This window comes from Saccopteryx bilineata, chromosome 9 (genome assembly GCF_036850765.1).
Source record: "Saccopteryx bilineata isolate mSacBil1 chromosome 9, mSacBil1_pri_phased_curated, whole genome shotgun sequence".
Taxonomy (NCBI): domain Eukaryota; kingdom Metazoa; phylum Chordata; class Mammalia; order Chiroptera; family Emballonuridae; genus Saccopteryx; species Saccopteryx bilineata.
In genome coordinates this window covers 75,574,243-75,590,904 of record NC_089498.1, presented here as the reverse complement: position 1 = coordinate 75,590,904, position 16,662 = coordinate 75,574,243, and the positions used below count along the sequence as shown (strand labels likewise).

The window sequence follows — 16,662 nt, the reverse complement described above, 5'->3', positions numbered from 1 at the left end:
GTTGTTTGCTGATTTAGTGAGGATAGCCATTCTAACAGGTGTGAGGTAATAACTCATTGTGGTTTTTATTTGCATTTCTCTGATGATTAGTGATGTTGAACATCTTTTCATATGTCTGTTGGCCATTTGTATGTCCTCTTTGGAGAAGTCTATTCAGCTCCTTTGCCATTTATTTGAAAAAAAAATTTTAAGATCTTATTTATCCATTTTCTAGAGAGGAGAGAGAGAGAAAGGAGAGAGAAGGTGGGAGGAGCAAGAACAATCAACTCCCATGTGTGCCCTTAACTTGCCCAGTGTTTCAAACTGGCAACCTCAGTGTTCCAGGCTGATGCTTTATCCACTGTGCCACCACAGGCCAGGCACCTTTGCCCGTTTTTAATTTTTTTTTTAATTTTTATTTATTTATTTTTTTTTTTTTTTTTTTTTTTTTTTTTTATTTTTTACAGAGACAGAGAGTGAGCCAGAGAGAGCGATAGACAGGGACAGACAGACAGGAACGGAGAGGGATAAGAAGCATCAATCATCAGTCCCTCACCGTGCACTGTAACACCTTAGTTGTTCATTGATTGCTTTCTCATATGTGCCTTGACTGCGGGCCTCAGCAGACCGAGTAACCCCCGTTCGAGCCAGCCACCTTGGGTCCAAGCTGGTGGGCCTTTGCTCAAACCAGATGAGCCCGCGCTCAGCCGGCGACCTCGGGGTCTCGAACCTGGGTCCTCCGCATCCCAGTCCGACACTCTATCCACTGCGCCACCACCTGGCCAGGCCACCTTTGCCCATTTTTAAATGTTTTTTTTTTCTTTTTGATGTTGAGTTTTATAAGTTCTTTATAAACTTTCACTATTAACCTTTCTCATTGGTGTATCATTAGTGAATATGTTTTCCTGTTTAGTGGGTTGTCTTTTCATTACATTGATGTTTTCCTTTGCTGTGCAAAAACTTTTTAGTGTGATGTAGTCCCATTGGTTTATTCTTTTTGTTTCCCTTACCCAAGGCAAGATATCAGAAAATATATTGCTATTAAACATGTCTGAGATTTTGCTGTCTATGTTTTTTTCTATGACTTTGATAGTTTCGAGTCTAATATGTAAGTTTTGTTTTATTTTTTAAGTGAGAGGCAAGGAAGCAGGGAGGCAGAGAGACAGACTCCTGCATGTGCCCCCATCAGGATCCACCAGGCAAGCCTGCTAGGTGGCGATGCTCTGCCCATCTGGGGCCGCTGCTCCTTTGCTTCAAACAGAGCTATTTCAGTGCCTGAGGTGAGGCCATGGAGCCATCCTCAGCACTGGGGGCCAAACTGCTCGAACCATTGAGCCCTGGCTGCAGGAGGAGAAGAGAGAGACAGAGAGGAAGGAGAGGGGGAGGGGTGGAGAAGCAGATGGTCGCTTCTCCTATGTGGCCTGACTAGGAATCGAACCCAGGACTTCCACATGCCAGGCTGATGCTCTACCACTGAGCCAACCGGCCAGGGCACATTTAAGTCTTTAATCCATATTTTTTTTTTTTTTTTTTTTTTTTTTTTTGTATTTTTCTGAAGCTGGAAACGGGGAGAGACAGTCAGACAGACTCCCACATGCGCCCGACCGGGATCCACCCGGCACGCCCACCAAGGGCAACGCTCTGCCCACCAGGGGGCGATCAGAGCCACTCTAGCGCTTGGGGAAGAGGCCAAGGAGCCATCCCCAGCGCCCGGGCCATCTTTGCTCCAATGGAGCCTTGGCTGCGGGAGGGGAAGAGAGAGAGAGGAAGGAGGGGGTGGGGGTGGAGAAGCAAATGGGCGCTTCTCCTATGTGCCCTGGCCGGGAATCGAACCCAGGTCCCCCGCACGCCAGGCCGATGCTCTACCGCTGAGCCAACCGGCCAGGGCTTTAATCCATTTTTAATTTATTCTTGTATATGGTATAAGGAGGTGGTCTGGTTTCATTTTTTTGCATGTATTTGTCCAATCTCCCCAACACCATTTGTTAAATAGACTGTCTTTACCTCATTGTGGTTTTGCCTCCTTTGTCAAATTTAATTGACCGTAAAGATGTAGGCTTATTTCTGGGCTCCCTATGCTCTTCCATTGACCTATATGTCTGTTTTTATGCCGGTACCATGCTGTTTTGATTACAATGGTCTTGTAATATAGTTTGATATCAGGCAGCATGATTGCTCCAACTTTGTTCTTCCTCAAGATTGCTGTGGCCATTCGGGTTCTTTTGTGGTTCCATACAAATTTTTGGAATATTTGTTCTAGTTCTATGAAATACACCATTGGTATCTTGATAGGAATTGTGTTGAATCTATAGGTTGCTTTGGGTAATATGGACATGTTATTGATATTCTTTTATCCATGAACATGGTATATGCTTCCACTTATTTGTATCTTCAATTTATTTCTTCAGTGTCTTATAATTTTCCTAATACAGGTCTTTTACATCCTTGGATAAATTTATTCCTAAGTTGTTTTAAAAATGTAATTGAAAATGGTATTGTTTTCTTAGTTTCCCTTTCTGATAGTTCATTATTGGTATATAAAAATGGAACTGATTTCTAGATATTTATTTTGAATCCTGCTATTTTACCAAATTCATTTATCAGTTCTAGTAGTATTTTGGTGGAATCTTTAGGGTTCTCTAAATACAGTATCCTGTCATCTGCAAATACTGACAATTATACTTCTTCCTTTACACCCTGCTCATTTTTTAATTGGGTTGTTTGGTTTTTCTGCTTTTGAGTTGTATGAGTTCTATATATATTTTGGATGTTAACCCCTTATCGGTACATGGTTTGGTTTGTAAATATTTTCTCCTATATAGTAGGTTGCATTTTCATTTTGTTGGTGGTTTTCTACAAAGCAGTTTTTCTTTGTGCTCTTTTATATTCTAGAGTTCCTGGTAAATTTTACTTGAGAAAAAAGGGTCTGTATACTAAAACATTTTAAAAGCAAATTAGACTAATATTTTAAAAGCAAATTAGACTAATTAGATAATTCCTTTCAACTTTAAAATATTATTGCAATTTTTATTCTGAGTGCTCTTATAAAAATGTCTTTTTTATAGCTCTCTTGCCATAAGCCCAGGTGAAGAAATCTTAACCTTATTACAGAGATTACCATTTGATATTGAAGAGCTTAAGAAAGAAGCTAATCTCCCCCCTGAAGATGGTAAGTGATAAACCAGGATAAAGCAGATGGGTTAGAAAAAATTTAAATATTCCACTAAATCTCATGGGGTCCTTCCCCAAGAGTGCCATTCTTGCTTTCTCCTTTTTCAGATGACCAGTGGTTAGACCTCTCACCAGATCAGTTGGACCAGCTACTGCAGGAAGCTGCTGGTAAAAAAGAACCAGAGCCCATTTCCAAGGAGGAGGAGAACTACAACTTAACTCAAGTCTCAAAGAGCATGAAAGCTTTCATATCCAAAGTCTCAACCCACAAAGGAGCAGAGCTACCTCGGTAATTTGTGTATCTAAATAGTTCTAACTGAGCTATTGAAGTCAACCATCATTGCCAGTTCTACACTTTTTTTTACGTAAATGATTTGTACTGCTTTGTTTGTGCTGCTTTGTGTTCCTGTTTTGCTACCGAGTACCATGATAACTTGTCTGGAGTCAGATTTCTAGTAACCTGCAATCCTTGAGATAAGCTAGAGAGACCACTCAACAGATCTAAAAGCCACTATCACAGTGGACGAGTGGATTAAAAAGCAGTGGTACATATACACAATGGAATACTACACAGCCATGAGAAAGAAGGAAATCTTACCTTTTGCGACAACATGGATGGACCTGGAAATTATTATGCTAAGTGAAATAAGCCAGGCAGAGAAAGACAAATATCATATGATCTCACTTATATGTGGAATCTAATGAACAAAGTGAACTGAGGAACAGAATAGAGGCAGAGGCGGGGTTATAGGACAGCTGTCAGAAGGAAAGGAGATGAGGGGATGGGATCAGAGAAGGTGAAGGAATTAGTGAAATTATATACCATATATATATATATACATAACATACAGATAACAGGACAGCAAATCCCAACAGGAAGTGGGGGAGGGAATTAGGGGGAGGGGAGATGGGCAAAAGTCGGGTAATGGGGGACAAGGGGATGGGGGTGAGGGAGTTATATTGAGTGGGACAGTTGAATCCATGTTAACACAATAAATTAAAATTAATAAATAAATAAAATAAAAGCCACTATCTCAGAGCTGTTCAGGGTGACATGAACTGTATTATTTTGACTTTTACTGAGCTCTTAACATCAAGCTCTCAGCAACTTCTGATCTCCCATATTGGAAGCTTCAGACTCAAAAGAGTGGGATAGAAGGGGCCATGACAGGAAGAAATAATAGAAGTGGGAAGTTACATTTGGCAAGTCATGGGTAAAAGGTAATGGAATTGTTACCTGCACAGCAAATACATTTATTAGTGTTGATGCTCTGGAGCTCATGAGATGATTAAAATTTATGTTCAGAATTCTCTCTTTAAGAAAGCAGGGATAAGGGAAGGTTTGTTCTTAAATTTTTAAAGTTTGTTTTTTAAAGAGAAATAACATTTTTTTGCTGTTAGATTTATCTTGTACGAGGTGAAGGGTGGGTAGATCCTTAAATGAACTTATGTTAAATGTGTATAAACAAAGTGCAATTTTGGCCTGCCCTATGGGGTGGCGCAGTTGATAAAGCGTGGACCTGGAATGCTAAGCTCACCGATTCGAAACCGTAGGCTTGCCTGGTCAAGGCACGTATGGGAGTTGATGCTTCCTGCTCCACCCCCCTTCTCTTTCCCTCACTCTCCTCTAAAATGAATAAAGTCTTAAGAAATTTTGAAGACATTGAAGAGAGAAATTTTTTTTTTAAAGTGCAATTTTTACTTTTATCAGTGTTTCCCATTTTTGTTGCCCTGAAAGAGCAAAAATGTAAACTACAGTTTTCCTTGTTGCACCCCTGGTTATATGTCCAGTAGTGTTCCTAAGAATGGCAGCACTTTAGAAGAAGTGTCAAAGAGTTATTTATGTTCAGTATAAATTTTTTTTTCTTTTAATCTTGTAGAGAACCTTCTGAAGCTCCAATCACTTTTGACGCAGATTCTTTTCTTAATTACTTTGATAAGATTTTAGGTAAGTTACAGTGTGATGTCTGTTTTCATTCTGAAACTAAGTCATATGGGCAGGACAGTAGAACACTGAATCTCAGAAGACAAAACAATGCTTTCTCTTCATACTTTTGAGATGCTCGCAACCGTGAATTCCTGTTGTCTTGAATATTTTGCAGAATGCTCACCTCAGCGTGTGATGTAGTAACTGTTCACTAAATAGTTGTTGAATGAGTAAATGCTCTATGTTTACTTGGCTCCCATATTAGATTAATTATTCTTTATTATACCTACTGTACTTACACAATAAATATAAGATTAATGACCCAATTAAATAAATTAACAAAGGATATAAAATGTCATAGCTTTGAAGAAGAAATGTAGTAATAAATATTTGAAAATAGAGTTAATTGTTGCCCTGGCTGGTTAGCTCTATCGGTGAGAGCGTTATCCTGAAACGGTAAGGTTGCAGCTTTGATCACCAGTCAGGGCACGTACGGGAAGCAGCTGATGGCTGCAGAACAAATGGCTGCTTCTCTCTCTCTCTCTGTCTTTCCTTTCCTCTCTCTGGTCTAAAATCAATCAATGAATAAAAAAAAATTTTTTTTAAGTTAACCATTTCCAGTAAGCAAGTAAAAACACAGTAAAAATAAGAACTTACTTTTTTTACCCATTATATTGGCAAAATTTTAAAAGATGCATGATAACCAGTTTTCTCAAGGGTTAGAGAAATAAGCACTGTTCAGACTATGGGGGTAGAGGTATAAGTTGTCTTTTCTCAGTTTTTGGTCCCCTAGAATATTTATAACCTTTGACCTAGCAATTTCACTTCCAGAAATCTTCTCTGTGAAAAAGCTGTATGTGTTTTAGATGGCAACTGCAGCATTGTAGTAGCCACAAAATTAGAATATACTAAATGTCTATCAAGAGGGAAATGTTTAAATAAATCATAGTATGCTTGATCCTTGACCAACATGGGATTGAACTGTGTGGGTCCACTCACACATAAATACTATAAATGTATTTTCTCTTCTTTATGATTATCTTAATAACATTTTCTTTTCCCTTTAGCTTACTTTATTGTAATAATACAGTATATAATAAATGTAACATACAAAATATGTGTTAATAATAAACTTTATGTTATTAAGAAGGCTTCTGATCCACAGTAGGCTATTAGTAAAGTTTGGGGGGAGTCAAAAGTTATAGACATTGTTCAAGGGTCAACTGTATATCTGTATTATGAAATACTTAATAAAAAGAGGTTCAATTGTATATTTCACAGAGAAGGACCTCAAGACATAATTAAGTGGAAAAGCAAACTATAGTTACGTATGTATATTTGTGGGGAAAAATACAACTATATGTTTTTATATATGTACAGAACTGCATAGATAAAGGTCTGGATACCCACCAAACTGTTGAAAGATGGCTAACTCTGGGAAGAGAGTGAAATGTGAGACAGTAATTCTGTATGGCTTGAATGTTTATATCAAAATATATTCATTCATTATATAGTTTTTAAAGTTTTTAAGTAAGAAACTAATTAATTAAAATCATATTAAAATAAAAAGCTGAATGTTTCATTTCAGCCTGTATACTCTTCTGCAGATATCTACCACCAGTACCATTTTCTGGAAGTGATTTTTGTGAAGGAGTTTGCCTATGTACAGTGATTCTTTTCTGCAAATAATAGTCTAAGTCTTTTGAGAGGTGTAATCACTCAAAAAACATTTTACCAAGTGGCTCTTTCTTTGTTGGGATGTAGGGCCAAGGCCTGATGAATCAGACTCCGATGACCTGAGTGAGGAAGACTTTGAATGTTTAGATAGCGATGACGAAACACAGGAACCTGGAGAAGAAGCATCTATAAAAGGAACGCTTAATGATCTCAAGTCATACATGGCCCAGATGGACCGGGAACTGGCACACACCAGCATTGGTAAAAGTTTTACCACCCAGAAGCAAGTGGTATGTGTTTGTTTAACTTCTTATCCTTTATAAGTCTATTACAAAGGATAGCTAAAACCGTATTTTATCTGAGTGGGTTTTCTTTGGTTTGTGATCATTTTTTGTGATATATTTGATTTTTTTATTTGAAATAAATAAGAATACTCATTTATCCTAACTGGTAAGATAAAGGATTATTAACTTTATTTTTCTAAACATAAACTTAATTATATTACTTCATGTTATTATATTCATTATATCTATCAGGATGTAAAATGAAGTCGTGTGATGTGTTGAAATTAGTATGTGATTGTATACTACTACATAGGCCTTAAATTGATTTTTTAAAGGAGAAATTACCTTAAATAGCCAATTATTTTTTAGTTCTTAATAGTGTTTGATTTGTATGTTTCCCTAATTTAGAGCCAAATTTAGAATTCATCTTCCCCTCATGTTTTAATCATACTACCACTGTGTAACCCTAGACGGGGTGCACATAGGGAAACAATGTACTGTGGAGTCTCACAGATTAGGGTTTGAAATCCATTTGTGCCATCCACTGCGACTGTGATTATTAACTAATAATCTTCATGGCATAGAATTAACATGAGAACCAAATGACACACAGTAAAACCCATAATGGGCTCTTAATATAGTGCCCTTGCTTTGATCATCTAAACCACATTTAAAACTATAATATATTCACTTCCGGTATTGCCAAAACCCAATAGAAAGCATATGTTAGATTCAGCTAAAGAAGTGTTTCTTGACCCTGGCCGGTTGGCTCAGTGGTAGAGCGTGCAGAAGTCCCGGGTTCGATTTCCGGCCAGGGCACACAGGAGAGGCACCCATCTGCTTCTCCACCCCTCCCCCTCTCCTTCCTCTCTGTCTCTCTCTTCCCCTCCTGCAGCCAAGGCTCCATTGGAGCAAAGATGGCCCGGGCGCTGGGGATGGCTGCTTGGCCTCTGCCCCAGGCGCTGGAGTGGCTCTGGTCGCGACAGAGCGATGCCCCGGAGGGGCAGAGCATCGCCCCCTGGTGGGCGTGCTGGGTGGATCCCGGTCGGGCGGTCGGGCGCATGCGGGAGTCTGACTGTCTCTCCCCGTTTCCAGCTTCAGAAAAATACAAAAAAAAAAAAAAAAGTGTTTCTTAAATTTTAATGTGAATATGAGCCACCTAAAGATATTATTAAATATAGATTCTGAGTAAGCATGTCTGGGGTAATGCCTGAGATTTAACATTTCTAACAAGCTTCCAGGTGATACACATAGGCTGTTTTGTTTGGTCCATGGACCACTTTGAGTAGCAAAGATACAAAGGTCAATGGATCAAGTTGCATTTTTCAAATTCTTTCCCAACCTGTGAAATCAGACGCTCAAGTAGCAATTCAGAGCTTGTGGTTCAACCCTCAAAAGCTTCAGGGGGTTTTTTCTCCTTTTTCCAAGTGAGAGGGAGATAGACTCCTGCATATGCACCCGACCCCCCATCTGGTGTGGATGTTCTGTCCATCTGGGGCCATGAAAAAGCATCAGGTTTTTACTTGAAGTTTCTTCATGGTGGTGGAAAAAGAAAAGAAAATCTAGTTTCCTTTAATTAAAAAAAATTATTTATTTTTTATTTTCGAGGAGAAATGAGAAGCTTCAGCTTGTAGCTATATCACTTTAGTTGTCCATTGATTGCTTCTCATATGTGCCTTGACTGGGGGTAGGCTCAAGCCAGCGACCATGGGATCATGTTGATGATCCCACATTCAAGCTGGTGACATCACACTCAAGCCAGATGAGCCCATGCTCAAGTTGGTGTCTCGGGGTTTCAAAACTGGGACTTCAGCATCCCAGGTTGATGCTGTAATCATTGGTCACCACCATTGGTCAGGCTAGATTTTTTTTTAAATGTTCATTTTTATGTTTATTTTTTTAAAACTTAGGCACACTATAAATGGACCTCCTTAACTCTGGTTATCTCCCTTGGGCTATTTCAAAATAGAGAAGAAATTATTCAATTTGTAGAAACTTTTCCTAGAAAGAACTGTTATAATCTTTGGAATCAAATTTTAATTTTTTTTTTTTTACAAGGTCAGAGAGAGGGATAGACAGGGACAGACAGGAACAGAGATGAGAAGCATCAATCATCAGTTTTTCATTGCGACACCTTAGTTGTTCATTGATTGCTTTCTCATATGTGCCTTGACCGCGGGCCTTCAGCAGACCGAGTAACCCCCTGCTGGAGCCAGTGACCTTGGGTCCAAGCTGGTGAGCTTTGCTCAAACCAGATGAGCCTGCGCTCAAGCTGGCAACCTTGGGGTCTCAAACCTGGGCCTTCCGCATCCCAGTCCAACGCTCTATCCACTGCACCACCGCCTAGTCAGGCCCAAATTTTAATATGTATGTTAAATTAGAAAGTTATTAGGCTTCATTTTCACTATCAAGAAGGACAATTTGAAACTCAATTTTATGTTGTTGCTTAGTTAACTCTATTGTAACTATCATCAACCTAATCGCATTTTGTCCCATGATTTTCTTTTGCTCTATGAATAAGGAATCTCTATCCCAGACTACCAGTAACAATTCAGATGAGGAAGATTCTGGTGCAGGAGGATCTGCTGTGGTGCCAGTGGATGTAGACCTGAACCTGGTTTCAAATATATTGGAATCATATAGTTCCCAAGCTGGACTGGCAGGGCCTGCTTCCAACCTCCTACAAAGCATGGGAGTGCAGCTTCCTGACAACACCGATCTCAGACCCACAAGTAAGCCATTAGGTTAACCAGCAAACCTAGCCTGTCTTTTCTTTTTAAATAAATGTTGAATCTGAGTGTGCTCATTTCTAGTTTGGAGTAAAAGTTTCTTCGTTACAAGTTTCAGATTGACTTCTTCTTAAATGTCGTCCCCTCTGCAAGGGCCTTTGTGATCTCCAGGGGTGCACATCTGCTGCATAGTCAGAAGAGAATGAAGCCCCCGAGATGAGATTTACATACTCCATGTATAGAACATTGTTTATTTTTATTGAGGATGAAGGGTTGGGTAGAGAAAAGAAGGTAGCCAAAAACAAGTAATGAACGAGTTGTTTTTATTCCAGTTGCCAGGAATAACCTTGAGCCAAGCTCCCTTTGGTGACAGATACATTTATTTTAATGTTTTACGTTTTTGTTGTATTCTACTTCATAGACCCAGAGGTTTCTTTTTATCCTTAGCACCTTCAGTTAATTGCCACATACACATTCTCCAGCCAGGTGAGCCCTATACTGAAGTTTCTTTTATTGATCTGTCATGTTCAGTGTCCCGTGTCCTCTTTTGCCTCAGCTTTTAGGTATCCTTGGAGTTTTCAAAAGCAAAACTCTCAAAAAAAAAAAAAATTGAAGACTAGATAAAGAAAATGTGGCACATATACACCATAGTATACTATTCAACCATAAGAAATGATGACATTGGATCACTTACAACAAAATGGTGGGATCCTGGTAACATTATACGGAGTGAAATAAGTAAATCAGAAAAAAATAAGAACTGCAGGATTCCATACATTGGTGGGACATAAAAACGAGACTAAGAGACATGGACAAGAGTGTGGTGGTTACGGGGGGGGGGGGGGGCGGGGGGGAGGGAAGGAGGGAGAGGGAGGGCGGGGTAGGGGTACAAAGAAAAGTAGATAGGAGGTGACGGAGGACGATCTCTCTTTGGGTGATGGGTATGAAACAGAATTGAATGACAAGATAACCTGGACATGTTTTCTTTGAATATATGTACCCTGATTTATTGATGTCACATTAAAATAAAAATTTATAAAAAAAAAAAAAAGCAAAGCTCTCCTCCCACTCACTGCTGTTCAATGTCGCAGCTTCTATTAGCCACTCTCATCTCTTCTTTTCCAAAACAACACATTAATCCAAAAGCAAACAGTTACTCCAGGGTAAATTTGAAAAACACCGCACACTCCCCTCTCTATCCTGTATTTTCAGACTGGGGATGTGTACACATGTGCTCACCAAACACACCCACATAGAGATAGAAAAGATTGGGAGACACTAATACACATGGACCCTGAACTGTTTTCTTCTAACTGCAACATATGAGGAAATCTCAGGACCTCTGGAGTGCTTTTCCCTTCTGCATGCTGGGTTCATCTCAGGTCAGGGCAGGCTGCCAATCTCACAGGACAACCAAATCCCGTTGCATTTTCTCCCTCAGCATTTCCTGACGAAGGCACTTTGGTTTCCCAAAGCAATGAGGGTTTGCTGGTACTAGTGAAAGCAATGACCTTTCAGTTTCAAAAGGCAAGTCAGTGCTTCAATTTTCCCAGTTCTAGAATCTCTTTTGCTTAGTCCTGTGGAATTTTGATGTATGCATAATCTTAAGGCACTTGTGTATTCAATCACAGGTTAGTGCCTAAAATCATGTGAGGATGTGACATTTTCCCCAGCTACTCATTCCTCTTTTCAGACTGGCCCCCAGTGGCATTCCTTCTGCACATGGCTTCAGTGTTCCACAGGCTTGGAACCTGACCTTGAACATTTGTCACACTAACAAAGATCCCCCCCCCTCCAAATTCTCACTTTCTGTAATTTCCTCACTTCCTAAGACAGGAAAATACATCTGAATAAAGATGTAGAAATTTATTTTACTTCCTTGAGATAAATTCTTTTTCTCATGACAAAGTATAAAAGGGTGTGTATGAATGGTTAGAAATCCCAAATTTAGCCCTGGCCGGTTGGCTCAGCGGTAGAGCGTTGGCCTGGCGTGCGGGGGACCCAAGTTCGATTCCTGGCCAGGGCACATAGGAGAAGCGCCCATTTGCTTCTCCACCCCTCACCCCCTCTTTCCTCTCTGTCTCTCTCTTCCCCTCCCGCAGCCAAGGCTCCATTGGAGCAAAGATGGCCCCGGCGCTGGGGATGGCTCCTTGACCTCTGCTCCAGGCACTAGAGTGGCTCTGGTCGCTGCAGAGCGTCGCCCCGGAGGGGCAGAGCATTGCCCCCTGGTGGGCAGAGCTTTGCCCCTGGTGGGCGTGCCGGGTGGATCCCAGTCGGGCGCATGCGGGAGTCTGTCTGACTGTCTCTCCCTGTTTCCAGCTTCAGAAAAATACAAAAAAAAAAAAAAAAAAAAAAGAAATCCCAAATTTAGTTTATCCCATAAAATTCAAGAAATGGTTCATCCTCACTAACCCCTTAGTTGATGTTGCAACACTTACTGGATGTGCAAATGCAGAACATTTTAGAAAACAGGAATGACAAAGTGATAATCATTTCCCTGGGTCAAATGAGTAACAGTAAAAAAAAAAGACTTACACCTGAGCTCCACTGGGATGGAATTGCCTCGGCAGGACATCACTGCATTTGGTTTATTACAGGAGGCTCTGAGGAAGCCCTTGGCTCCCATTTTTCTCATCTCTTGAGATGACTTAAAGAGAGATGACTTTTATTTAACTACTGTGTACAAAATAATTACCTGTACATGAATTCAAAATGTTATGTTGTGCAATTTGTCTTTATTCTCTGAGGACAGAAAGTAACTCAGTGGGTTGAGATTTGCTCTATACTGTATTTTCAATACTAAGATAAAGGTTTTAACCAAAATTACAGTATACCAGGCACATGTTGGCAGTTACATAGAAACCCAGCATTAACAAGCCACACGCCAAAAGATGTTTGCTCCCAAGGCCTCGGAGAAAATGGGTGAACAAGGGCCTACGTCTAAACTAATGTTTCAGCGTTCCCTCTGATTTTGTCAATTGTCATTTTGTTAGGTTTTCTTCATCCTGTGGCATTTTTGAGTGCCCATCAATAGGAACTTCTTTCATTAACACTGCTGGGAGAGATGTCCTGTGTAGGCTGCCCTTCTCTGCCTTGATATGAGGCTGGCTGGATGTGGCCTTTTGCCACCTCCCCCTTTTCAACCGACTTTTGGGATGCCTGTCCAGGATGCTGGGCTAAGCAGGCAGGGAAGAACTGGCCAGTTTTCCCACCCACTCCTGAATCAGTTGGTGGGCGATGGCTAGTTTAGGGGGCAACCAGAATGGGGAAGTCCCCTTCCTTTGCCGAGTATACTGGTCATTTGTCTTTAGGGCTGTGACCACCTCATCACGACTAAACCAGGCAGCTGCTTCTAGTTCTCTCAAGTTCACCTGGATCTGAAAGACATAGGGAAAACAATGTAAAGATTAGGAGCTACAACATTTAGAATACTGTGGCCAAAGCTAAGAAAATGGTTCTAGAACTGAGCAGTCTTGGAATGTAACACCTGGCATCCACAGGCTGGGAGATCATCAATTCTAGATATTGCCCAGAAGAGATATAATTAAGAGATGAGAGTTAAATATAATTTAATAGTGTAAAAAAATCCCACTTTAAGAATCCTGGAAGTACAAATACTAAAATATTAAGAGTGGTTAACATAGAGGCATAAATGAATACTTGTTTTTCTTTGTGCCTCTACTGATTGTATAAAATACAAATGTTACTCTTCGTTATTTTTTTATTTTTTATATTTTTCTTAAGTTGGAAACGGGGAGGCAGTCAGACAGACTCCCGCATGCGCCCAACCAGGATCCACCCGGCATGCCCACCAGGGGGCGACGCTCCGCCCATCCGGGGCGTTGCTCTGCTGCGACCAGAGCCATTCTAGTACCACAGAGGCCACAGAGCCATCCCCAGCACCCGGGCAAACTTTGCTCCAATGGAGCCTTGGCTGTGGGAGGGGAAGAAAGAGACAGAGAGGAAGGAGAGGGGGAGGGGTGGAGAAGCAGGTGGGCGCTTCTCCTGTGTGCCCTGGCCAGGAATCGAACCCCGGACTCCTGCACGCCAGGCTGACACTACCACTGAGCCAACCGGCCAGGGCCTGTTACTCTTCTTTAAAAAATAAAGGTTAATTAATGATAATAAAAATCATAGTATCTTTGCAAGAAGCAAAGTAGTACAAACTGAATCCACAGGAAACAGATTAGATATTATTTATCCCATTGAAACCACAACACAATCAACAAGGGACAATGATGCCATCTGTCAGGGGTGCTATATAAAAGCAAGATGAGATTGGATAAGATAATATCTAAGTCCCACTCAACCATAAGTTCCTATAGTCATTATTATTATATAGCTGGTAAGAATAATTATTAATAATTACTAGTGCTCAATATTTTGATTGACTTGAACAATAAGATCAATCTTGACATAATTAAATTTTTTTAAGCAGGGGTGGGGGGAAGAAGGGAGAGATGGGAAGCATCAACTCGTAGTTGCATAACTTTAGTTGTTTACTGGTTGCTTCTCATATGTGCCCTGACCAGGAGGAGGGCTGAGCCAGCGACCTTGGGCTCAAGCCAGCAAACATGGGATCATGTTAATATTCCGTGCTCAAGCTAGCAACCCTGCACTCAAGCTGGTGAACCTGTGCTCAAGCCATATGAGCCCATGCTTAAGCCAGCAACCATGGGCTCTAGAATGTGGGATCTTAGTGTCCCAAGTAGACACTTTATCCACTGCACCACCACCAGACAGGCTCAATCATTAAACCTGATATATTATGTGCCTAAACTATGCAAGATGCTCTATAAAGGCCCGATGATGAAAGATAAATTATCTCAAGATTGAGATATACACAAGGAAGAATGGTTATCATGGTGGCACTCCCAGTTTTCAAGGTGATTATTTTCTTTACAAGATAGCTAATTCTTGGCCCTGGCTGGTTAGCTCAGTTGATTAGAGCATTGCCCCTAAATGCCAAGGTTGCGGGTTCAATCCTCTGTCAGGGCACATAGAGGAAGTCGCCAGTGAATGCATAACTATGTGGAAGAACAAACAAATGCTTCTCTCTCTCTCCGCCCCCTTCATCCCTCCTTTCTTTCTCAGTTTCTAAAATCAATCAAATAAAAAAAATCTTTTATTTTAAAAAAGATGACTAATTCCTTAAGGATATAAATTATATTTTACATATCTTTGTATAAGCTAGATAATGTTGGACTAGACAGGTGTTTAGTAAGTACCTACAGACAAGCTTGGATGAGGCAAAGGAAAGATCACAATGTAAGTGAAGCATCAGAACTTACCTCTGGCCTGACCTGTGGTGGCGCAGTGGATAAAGCGTCGACCTGGAAATGCTGAGGTCACCGGTTCAAAACCCTGGGCTTGCCTGGTCAAGGCACATATGGGAGTTGATGCTTCCAGCTCCTCCCCCCCTTCTCTCTCTTTCTCTCTCTCTCTCTCTCCCCCTCTCCTCTAAAATGAATAAATAAAAATAAAAAATAAAAAAAATAAAAAAAAGAACTTACCTCTGTCTGTCCTGGTTTCACAGTTGCATGACAAGCAATCATGAGCGAGCTATTAGGAAAGGGCCAATGCTGGGATGCGGAGTACTGCAGGCTTTCCACCTCCAACCCCACCTCTTCAGCAACTTCTCGCCGGACAGCCTCTTCCAGACTTTCACCTACAAGCACTCAGATTAATTCAGGACAGCCCTGCAGCAGGAAGGGTGATATATGTGCCCTTTTGTGAAAGAGCACAAAACAAGTGCCAAAGTTTCAGTGAAATACTCTTGGGAGAGCCTTAAATCTCTGAATATAATAGGAATGAAGCCCAGAGCTGAGTGTTAAACTGCAATCTTAACCCTCCTAGGTTAGTTATCATTCAGAATAAGAGTGGCAGTGAGAGACAACCGCTGCTGTCAGCTTCAATAAAATCCTAATGTCACATTTCACCATCTGCAAATTTTACCCCAGTAGACCGAGAAAAAAAATCTGTAAATAAATGTTGAATTCTAGTTAGTATTATTCATGCTGAAATATTTAGGGAGAAGTGTACTAATGTCTGCAATCTATGCATCAAAAAATAAGAGGAATAGACAGGTATGTGGTAAAGTAAGGATAAAAAATTATAGAAGTAGGTGGTGAATGTATGGCTTTTCACCGTATAATTCTTTCAACTATGCTCTATGTTTGAAAGGTTGCCTATAAAATAATAGAAAATTATACCAGAAGGGAGTTTTCTTGACATGACAGGGAAGAATGTGCTCGAGACTCCAAGCACTGTGACAGCAACACAAAGAACTACTAGTGATATGCTTTCGTGTCTTCCAGTGTCATCTCTACATGCCCTAAACAACTTACCTATGTCACAAAAACCTGCCAAGGCAGAATACATTCCCTTGGGAAAGGAACTCTGGCGGGCAAGCAGACATCGAGCCCCATCTGACACCAGAGTGATCACCACAGGAGCCATCTAGGAAAAGGGGATGGACACTTAGACACTAGGGCCTTGGAGCCTGTCAGTAAGATGAAGGAAAGAATCACTAAGGAAAGCCTTTTAATTGTATGGGCTTCCATCCCCAGGACAGAGCAGTGGACAGCCTTCCTGGATGCCTGTCCTTTTAAAAGCAGCACTTACCTGTGGATAATAGATGATCTTATTGGAAGGGCACACACGCTTGCTGCCAGCCATATTCTTCTTGGTGGGCTGCCCACTTCTGCTACAGAACTGATGAGCATCGTGCCAACGGAGGAGAGCCTGAGCCTGGGAGCACAAAGTTGGACTTGGTTTCATTTGGAGAGAATGTGGAGCTTGTCTATAACAGTGCTGGGTCTGGCATTTAGAGCAACTCAAAGGGAAATGTCATTGCCTTTCCAGTTTGCCTACTTTAAATGCTTATTAATTGGGT

The 16,662-nt window shown here is 40.8% G+C and overlaps 2 protein-coding genes across 8 annotated transcripts in view; one reads left to right on the top strand and one right to left on the bottom strand.

Moving 5' to 3' along the window:
• Window positions 1-9,844, top strand: part of ECD (ecdysoneless cell cycle regulator) — a 42,600-nt gene extending 32,756 nt beyond the window's left edge. For all 5 annotated transcript variants that reach the window (XM_066243214.1, XM_066243212.1, XM_066243213.1 and 2 more), the window contains exons 10-14: window positions 3,045-3,148; window positions 3,259-3,439; window positions 5,031-5,098; window positions 6,842-7,044; window positions 9,560-9,844. In XM_066243214.1, the coding sequence (XP_066099311.1) occupies window positions 3,045-3,148; window positions 3,259-3,439; window positions 5,031-5,098; window positions 6,842-7,044; window positions 9,560-9,787 (784 nt within the window). In that variant the 3' untranslated portion in view covers window positions 9,788-9,844. The remainder of the gene's footprint in view (window positions 1-3,044; window positions 3,149-3,258; window positions 3,440-5,030; window positions 5,099-6,841; window positions 7,045-9,559) is intronic.
• A 2,691-nt stretch (window positions 9,845-12,535) lies between these two features.
• NUDT13 (nudix hydrolase 13) overlaps window positions 12,536-16,662 on the bottom strand; it is a 32,961-nt gene continuing 28,834 nt past the window's right edge. For all 3 annotated transcript variants that reach the window (XM_066242650.1, XM_066242649.1, XM_066242651.1), the window contains exons 6-9: window positions 16,392-16,517; window positions 16,115-16,226; window positions 15,281-15,435; window positions 12,536-13,144 (exon numbers count right to left, since the gene is read on the bottom strand). In XM_066242650.1, the coding sequence (XP_066098747.1) occupies window positions 12,944-13,144; window positions 15,281-15,435; window positions 16,115-16,226; window positions 16,392-16,517 (594 nt within the window). In that variant the 3' untranslated portion in view covers window positions 12,536-12,943. The remainder of the gene's footprint in view (window positions 13,145-15,280; window positions 15,436-16,114; window positions 16,227-16,391; window positions 16,518-16,662) is intronic.